Source organism: Ovis canadensis, chromosome 1, assembly GCF_042477335.2.
Source record: "Ovis canadensis isolate MfBH-ARS-UI-01 breed Bighorn chromosome 1, ARS-UI_OviCan_v2, whole genome shotgun sequence".
Lineage (NCBI taxonomy): Eukaryota > Metazoa > Chordata > Mammalia > Artiodactyla > Bovidae > Ovis > Ovis canadensis.
The window spans coordinates 167753667-167762551 of NC_091245.1; the positions used below are offsets into that span (position 1 = coordinate 167753667).

The 8885-nt window shown below is 42.2% G+C and overlaps 1 protein-coding gene and 1 long non-coding RNA gene across 5 annotated transcripts in view; one reads left to right on the forward strand and one right to left on the reverse strand.

Moving 5' to 3' along the window:
- The window catches only part of CMSS1 (cms1 ribosomal small subunit homolog), a 398161-nt gene extending 390586 nt beyond the window's left edge, over nt 1–7575 (forward strand). For all 4 annotated transcript variants that reach the window (XM_069551147.1, XM_069551175.1, XM_069551156.1 and 1 more), the window contains exons 9-10: nt 5790–5878; nt 7282–7575. In XM_069551147.1, the coding sequence (XP_069407248.1) occupies nt 5790–5878; nt 7282–7365 (173 nt within the window). In that variant the 3' untranslated portion in view covers nt 7366–7575. The remainder of the gene's footprint in view (nt 1–5789; nt 5879–7281) is intronic.
- Nucleotides 1–8885, reverse strand: part of LOC138419054 (uncharacterized) — a 52282-nt gene that overhangs the window by 41402 nt on the left and 1995 nt on the right. The gene's annotated exons all lie outside the window — the stretch shown is intronic.

The following is an 8885-nucleotide window of genomic DNA, read 5'->3' on the forward strand; positions in this document are numbered from 1 at the left end:
AGCTGAGCTAGTTCAAATCCTAAAAGAAGTGAAGGTTTCTCAGTTGTGTCTGACTCTTTGCATCTCTGAAATTCTCCAGGCCAGAATACCGGAGTGGGTAATCATGCCCTTCTCCAGGGGATCTTCCCAACCCAGGGATTGAACCCAGAGCTCCTGCATTGCAGGAGCTGAGCCACCAAGGAAGGCCATCCTAAAAGATGATGCCGTTAAAGTGCTGCAGTCAATATGCCAAATTTCTTTGCATTGTTCACTTAGGAAGGCTTTCTTATCTCTCCTTGCTATTCTTTGGAACTCTGCATTAAGATGGGTATATCTTTCCTTTCTCCTTTGCAAATATGGAAAACTCAGCAGTGGTTACAGGACTGGAAAAGGTCAGGTTTCATTCCAATCCCAAAGAAAGGCAGTGCCAAAGAATGTTCAAACTACTGCACAATTGCACTCATTTCACATACTAACGAAATAATGCTCAAAATTCTCCAAGCCACGCTTCAACAGTACTTCAACCAAGAACTTCCAGATGTTCAAGCTGGATTTAGAAAAGGCAAAAGAACCAGAGATCAAATTGCCAACATCTGTTGGATCATCGAAAAAGCAAGAGAGTTCCAGAAAAACATCTACTTCTGCTTCATTGACTGTGCTAAAGCCTTTGATTGTGTGGATCACAACAAACTGGAAATTTTTTAGAGATGGGAATACCAGACTACCTTACTTGCCTCCTGAGAAATCTGTATGCAAGTCAAGAAGCAACAGTTAGAACCAGACTTGGGGAAACAGACTGGTTCCAAACTGGGAAAGGAGTATGTCAAGGCTATATGTTGTCACCCTGTTTTAACGTATATTCAGAGTACATCATACAAAATGCCAGGCTGGATGAAGCACAAGCTGGAATCAAGATTGCCAGGAGAAATGTCAATAACCTCAGATATGCAGATGACACTACCTTTATGGCAGAAAGCAAAGAAGAGCTAAAGAGTCTCTTGATGAAAGTGAAAGAGGAGAGTGAAAAAGCTGGCTTAAAACTCAACATTCAGAAAACTAAGATCATGGCATCCAGTCCCATCACTTCATGGCAAATAGATGGGGAAACCGTGGAAACAGTGGCAGACTTTATTTTGGGGGGCTCCAAAATCACTGCAGATGATGATTGCAGCCATGAAATTAAAAGACGTTTGCTCCTTGGAAAAAAAGGTATGACCTACCTACACAGCATACTAAAAAGCGGAGACATTACTTTGCCAACAAAGGTCCGTCTAGTCAAGGCTATGGTTTCTTCAGTAGTCATGTATGGATGTGAGAGTTGGACCATAAAGAAGGCTGAGCACTGAAGAATTGATGCTTTTGAACTGTGGTGTTGGAGAAGACTCTTGAGAGTCCCTTGGACTGCAAGGAGATCCAACCAGTCCATTGCAAAGGAAATCAATCCTGAATATTCATTAGAAGGACTGATGCTGAGACTGAAGCTCCAGTACTTTGGCCAGCTGATGTGAAGAGCCAACTCATTAGAAAAGACCCAACTCCTTTGGAAAAGACCCTGATGCTGGAAAGGATTGAAGGCAGGAGGAGAAGGGGATGACAAGAGGACAAGATGGTTGGATGGCATCACTGACTCAATAGACATGGGTTTGAGCAAGCTCCAGGAGATGGTGAAGGACAGAAAAGCCTGGCATGCTGCAGTCCATGGGGTTGAAAAAGTGGGACACTACCGAGCGACCAAATAACAAGGGGTATGTTATGCCAATAAAAAACTAAACACAGTGAGTGTCACTCCTTAGGAGCTCAACAAATACTGCTGCTGCTGCTGCTAAGTTGCTTCAGTCGTGTCCGACTCTGTGTGACCCCATAGACGGCAGCCCACCAGGCTTCCCCGTCCCTGGGATTCTCCAGGCAAGAACACTGGAGTGGGTTGCCATTTCCTTCTCCAATGCATGAAAGTGAAAAGTGAAAGGGAAGTCGCTCAGTCGTGTCCAACTCTTAGCGACCCCATGGACTGCAGCCCACCAGGCTCCTCCGTCCGTGGGATTTTCCAGACAAGAGTGCTGGAGTGGGGTGCCATTGCCTTCTCTGCAACAAATACTAGTTACTATTTTTATTAAAGAGACCACCTTTCTTGGTTGGAGACTTTACTGGCTATAGTAGTCTGTACTTCAGTTGGAAAGAAAGTCAGATTTTGGAGGCAGGCCCTTGCAACAGTGATTGGCTGGATTTTTGTCTTGTGGCCTCAGGAGGGTGTTGAAAGTGAAAGAGCAGATGAGAGGTGCTCATAGTCCATCTGGGAGACATGGAGTCAGGAGAGACTGGCTGGGCAGCCGGAGGGCCCAGGGATGCACGGTCGTTCTCCACCACTTAGCCAAAGGCTCACCGCTCCCGTACTGTATTCCACATGTCTTCTGTGTGTCACCACCACCGCCCCACCCCCACCCCAGGCAACAGGGCCACTTTTCTCCATATTTAATATTTAAAAGAGAGAGAAGGAGACAGAAAAAACAAAGCTGTTCAGATTGTTGAAATTAGAGTTCTACAGAGTTGTGAAAACTCACTGTGAAACCTTACTTCATCTAAGAAGTGGAAAAATCATTTAAGGAGCTGTTGACTTTTTTATAAAAGGAAAATAACTCTTACTTCTGATTCTGACTGAATGAATGGTTTAATATTCATTGACTGCAGATGTTAGGCTGTATACAAAGCGTTTAAAGAGAAACAATTCCATCACTCTAAAAACTGAAAATTTAACAAAGTAAGTCAAATGGCACATAACACATTTTATGTAGCTGTTTATGACTTGAGATGTTTATATATATGCTATATTAAGGAGAGTTTCTAAACGTCAAAAGCTATCCCATAACATTTACAGACAGAATTGTATTGTTTTATTTAATAAGGGGATTTTCTAATTATAAGAGCCTTTGTAAAATGCAGAAAGATACAGAAAAGAAAATAAGTTACTTTAGAGATATCACTTATCAGCTAATATTAACTATATTTCTTTTCAGTCTTTTTTCTATGCATTTATCAATATATTTTTATAAGTGGAAATCATGCTGCGTATCATAACTTTATAACTGTCTTCTCTACTTAATATGCTTCCCTGGTGGCTCAGACAATAAAGAATCCGCCTGCAATGTGAGACCTGGGTTCAATCCCTGGGTTGGGAAGATCCCCTGGAGTGGGGCATGGCAACCCACTCCAGTATTCTTGCCTGGAGAATCTGCATGGACAGAGGAGCCTGGCGGGCTACAGTTCATGGGGTCGCAAAGAGTGGGACACGACTGAGCACAGCACCCAAAATGTCAGTATCTCATGAGAACTTTCCATGGCATGAAATAGTTTTATCTTTTCATTTTTAGTGGATGCATAATATCCTGTTGGGCTTTTTTCCAGTTTAGCAGAGATATAATTGACATATATCATTGTATTAACCGAGGTGTGCGTGACTGGTACATATGATAACTATGAAATGATTACTACAATAAATTAGATTAACATCAGTCGCTTCACATAGTTCCTTTTTTTTTTTCTTATCATGGGTACATATGATACCTGTGAAATAATTACTATAGTAGGTTTGATTAACATCAGTCACTTCACATAGTTCCAATTGTTTTTCTTGTCATGAGAACTTTTAAGATCTACTCTCTTTAGCAACTTTCACATATACAGAGTACAGTGTTGTTAACTGTAATCACCATGCTGTATTTCACATCCCCAGCACTTATTTACCTTACAGCTGGAAGTTTTTACCCTTTGACCACCTTCATCTATTATTCCTGCCTCTCACCTCTGGCAAGCACCATCAATCTATTCTCTGTAGCTATGAGTTCATTTTTTGGTTTGTTTGTTTGTTTTCAGGCTCAACATAGAAGTGAAATAATGCAGTGTTTGTCTTCCTCTGTCTGACTTACTGCACTCAGTATCATGCCATCAGGGACCACCCATGTTGTCAGAAATGGCAGGAGTTTAATGATCGTGTGTGAGTGTGTGTGTGTGTGTGTGTGTGTGTGTGACAAAGAACACTGACCTTCTTTATCCATTCATTTGTCAGTGGGCACTTAGGTTGTTTCTGTATCTTAGTTATTAGAAGTAATTTTGCAATGAACATTGGGGTGCATATATCTTTTCAAGATAGTGAATTCGCTTCCTTTGGATATATACCCAAAAGTGGATTTACTGGGCTGTAGTGTGAGTTCTACTTTTAATTTTTAGAGAATCCTCTATAGTGTTTTCCATAATGGCTGCACAAATTTACAATCCCCCCAGAAGTGCACATGGGTTTCTTTTTCTCCACATCCTTGCCTGTACTTGTTATCTCTTGTCTTTTGGTGACAGTCATTCTCACAGGTAAAAAGTGACAGGTCATTGTGGATTTGATTTGCCATTTCCCTGTTGGTTAGTGATGTTGAGCTCCTTTTATATAGCTGTTGGCCATTTGGATGTCTACTTTGGAAAAAATATCTATTCAGTTCCTACACCCATTTTTAAATCAGCTTTTTTTTTTTTTGCCATGGAGGTGTTACCAGTTCTTTATATATTTTGGATATTGATTCCAAGTTATATGGGTGTTTAACAGTTCTATTAAGGCAGGATATTTGGGTTGTTTCTAATTTTTTTGCTTGTGTAAGTAGGTACACAGTTATCATCTTTTTAAGTAACTGTGCTTAAGTTTCTGGTGTTTTATTGAAATGGAAGAAGAATTATTTTATCAAACTCCAAGCATTTTAAAGCTCATGTTGTATCATGTCCAGTTGCCTTCCAGAGAGGCTGTACCTGTTTGCTATCCCACCATCAGGTCAATTATTTTTAAAGGAACACTATCAAGCCATTGTCTTTCTTCTTTTATATCATTTTTAATTTACAGAGAGAGTCTTAAATAAGAGGCATTGTAGTTATAAGAAGCATGAAAAAGTCTTTAGGGAGAGAGAAAATTACTGAAATAAACCAGTACTGAGGGGAAGGGCTGCGGGATAAAAGAAGGCTTTGTTATTTATGTTTCCAGATGTGACAGCTTGGGGGCAATGGGGAGTGGGGAAAAGCTAACTGCCCAATTCTGGGACCTCTGAAGAAAAGATAGTCCCTGAGGTCCCCTTCCACCCCACATTTCAATATTGTCTCTAGATAGACAGGAAGGCAGCAGGAATGAGTCGTTTACCAGTCTTCTCAAAGGACAACAGACTTTGGAGCTCTTTCATCTTAACTCTCTTCTCTGCCTGAAATTAACCTCTCAGCCCTGTCTTCAAACTTCTGCTGATTCACCTTTTCAGAGACAGGCAGACTCTACTGGATTCAACTCCTGAAGGGTCCCTGCCCTGACCTGTAGGATCAGTTCAGTTCAGTTGCTCAGTCATGTCCGACTCTTTGCGACCCATGGACTGCAGCACACCAGGCCTCCCTGTCCATCACCAGCTCCCGAAGTTTACTCAAACTCATGAACTGTAGGATACATCTTACCAAATTCCTGTCAGAATGAGACTTCACCCTCTGGGGCTTGGTAAAATGGAGGCCTGGGATTGATTCTTTGCCAGCCCTTGAGCATTTCACAAACTTAGCAAGAGCAGCTTCCCCAAGAATCAGTGACAAGATTATAAGGAGAGCAAGTCTCAGAGTGCTACATTTGTTTTCCATCAGACAGGGACAGCACTTAATGTGCAGAGATTAGTTGCCAGTGTTGGGGGGATGGGGTGGGGAGAAAAGAACAAATGAGGCCAGAAAAAAAAAAGCAACCAAAGGAATAAAAAATCCTTTTAATAAGCTGATGTCATGAGTTCTTTAATGTAGCAACTCTCTATCTCTTTCAGGTGGCCTTCATTTGAACCCCTTAAAGTTTCTGATTTTTGACTGGAACTGGAGAGATCAGAAGTTGAGAAGGATGATGGACATTCCCGAGGTACCATGTAACCAGCAATCCAGCACTTCCCTTTAATCTTTTTTTTTTTTTTTTCAATTTGAACTTGAGTTCAAACACAGCAATAAAGTCTTTGACATGGGGAGCCAGCACATTCTGGCCTTTGAAATGATTTCTTTTAACTCTGAAGTAACTACAATTATAGAGGCCATCTCACCCCTTACATGTATCCTTTCCATGTGTTTTATAGGAATCAGCTTTGTTTCTTCATTAAATGCCCAATGGCCTCTGCCCCTCTGGGGTCCACATCTATACTGTACCGTTGGGAAACAGGAAGGTCTGGAGGACTTGGTGTATTTCCCTGTGCCTTGTTTTAGAGACACGATCATCTTTGCCTTTTTATCCTTAGAAGTGCATTTGGAGGTGAGGGGCACAAAGTTGCCTCATTGCTTGCATCTCCACATACCCAAAAACCTGCTTACTTAATGAGCGATTTACATTTTGAGGAGTGGGGAAATTTTTTTGATGTCTCAGTGAATTAAAACTGATTGAATACCTTTGTGGGACCAGCATTAGCTGATTATATATTTATGAAAGTCATCCATTATCATCATAATGTGCCAGTTGACTTGACACCCACCATGTTATCATGGGGCTAATCTTTCAGTCTAGCCTGAGGCTTAGAAGTAGCTGCTGGAGAGAACAGGGTTGTGCAGTAATAAACATGGCTGCCAGTCACCAACCAGGAGTAAATCATGACAGTGACTATCAAAGAAGCTTGCAATCCAAATATGCTGAATTAATTTGCTGTATAAAACTATATCCTCAGAATAACCAAACCTGATTTTAACTGATTAGTGAGTTAGGCTAAAAACCACTGTCTGAGTTTCCTACACACACATACGTATATACACACACACAGAGTCTCCTGAACTGACTGGTTTCTTAAAACCAGTTTAACCAACTTGATGTCAGGCACATGAGGTCACATTTGATGATTTTGCTTATAATGTTAAGTTGAGTAAGCCACCACTAGTTTTCTAATTATAATATAAAGAAGAAATCGTATTCACAAAAACCCTTTTAACCCAGACTTATTTTTGTTGTGATGATGTCATTATTAGTAGTTAGCCTGTATTAAAATACTGTGTATAGTCTAGACATACTTTGGATATCTTGAAACACCATTGTGTAAGATTTTTTCTATGAGATTTTATTTTGAAGGGCTACAAACAAAAGGACATCTACATGAAACTGATGTCTTATATAGTTCCTCTTCCTTTATTTATGTAAATATTTCAAACCTGAATAAAATGCAGGTTTTACTCTTCCTGATTCTGGCCATAACAGCTGCATAAATACCAGGGAATCCAGATAGTTGAATTTATTCACCAAATCCATCCTCTCTTGATCTTAAGCTTTTTTTTTTCTTTTCTCTCCCTTAGATAAGAAAGGAAGTTTTTGAACTTCTGGAAATGGGAGTCCTAAGTCTTTGCAAGACAGAATCTTTGAAGCTGGGCCTTTTCTAAATCCGGATCCTAATGCAAAGTCCTGTTTTCCTGGTGGGATTTGTATGGCTCTGGCCCATTGCAAGCACTTGGTAAATACCAGCTATTGTTTATTAAGTTGACTGTATCACCAGACGGATCACTAGGAATCTTAGGTGGGGATTCCTTTACAAAATGAATGTGTCCTTTGCCAAATCCCTGTGTAATAAAGCATCACTAACTTGTGTGTGAGTTTTGTTAAGGAGACTGAGTTTTTCTTTCACCAGCTGGCCTCTGACGTGACTACACAAGAGACAGTAGGACCAAATCACAAGTCCATTTGCCCGATGCGCAGTGAGGCCAAACAATTCTAAAACACGGATGTTTGGAACAGATAAAGGTTTATTACAGGTTCCTGCAAGGAGATGGGTAGCTCATCCCTTAAGAACCCCAAAAGTACTGAAAGCTTTCAGCAAAGCCATCTTCTAGGAAAGTGAGGAAAGAGTGTATAGTTGTTGCAGATTTCTTAGTGTCAGCTCCTTTGTTCTTGAGGTCAGGTTATGATCAGGAAACGATGTTCCTGTAAATCTCTACCAAACAAATGCTGTTCTCTGTTCTGACAAGAAAGGGCAAGGTCCCAAGGAATAGCTATCGTCCTTCAGGGTCTTGGTCCTGGCTAAGAGGAGGTAGATCTTAGTCGGCAGCTTCCTCAGAGCCAGGTTCCCACACCCTGCCCAGCCGTCATCGCTGAGGGAGCCAGACATCCAAGCCAGCTGGCCCTCAGGCTCCTCACCCCCCAGACAAGGGGTGGGGGGCCTGGTGGGTGGAACCAAGTTCCTCAGACTGCGACCCAGGCAGAAGGCCACTGCTCTAAGGTAGCGGAGACAGGGCTGGGGGAGAGATTCACCACAGCCTCAAGACCAGTGAGTGGCCCTGGCGAGGGCTCTGGAGTCCTGCTGGACACAGCCCCCAGTCTGTCCACTGGCCCAGGGCTAGCTGAACTGGGGGGGCCTCCCAGAGAAGGCCTGAATTTGCCTCTTACCTCACTCTATACCTGACGACCACCACACCACTGACTGTTGGCTTAATTATTTCCCTAATGGACCCTCATTGACAGATTGTTACTTGTGGGCAGGGCCCCCTGCAGTGCTGACCAGTAGCTGAGCAGGACTACTAACGGTCACCCACTGACAGTTGGTTGCTTGTGGGCAGGGCCCAGTGAGGCTCTGACCAGTGGGTGAGCAGGGCCTGTTGCCTGGTAACAGGGTGCAGAGTAATGATGCACAGCAATAGCTACCTGCTAAGGGCTGCGCTCTCTTACAAAGGGAAGGAGCATCTGGGCAGCCTCAGGCAAGCCCCTTCCCTCTCTGAGCCTCAGTTTCATTAGCTGTGAAATGGGAATACCGCCTTGCAGGATTGCTGAGTATTTCATGAGATGGTACATGTGGAACAGATTTATCAGCTGCAATGCCTGGTCCCAATGTGAAGGGTGTAGTGGTGGAAAGAGCTGCAAGAACATGTGGCAATTTATAAACTAGTAAAAGACAACAGTATAACTACAA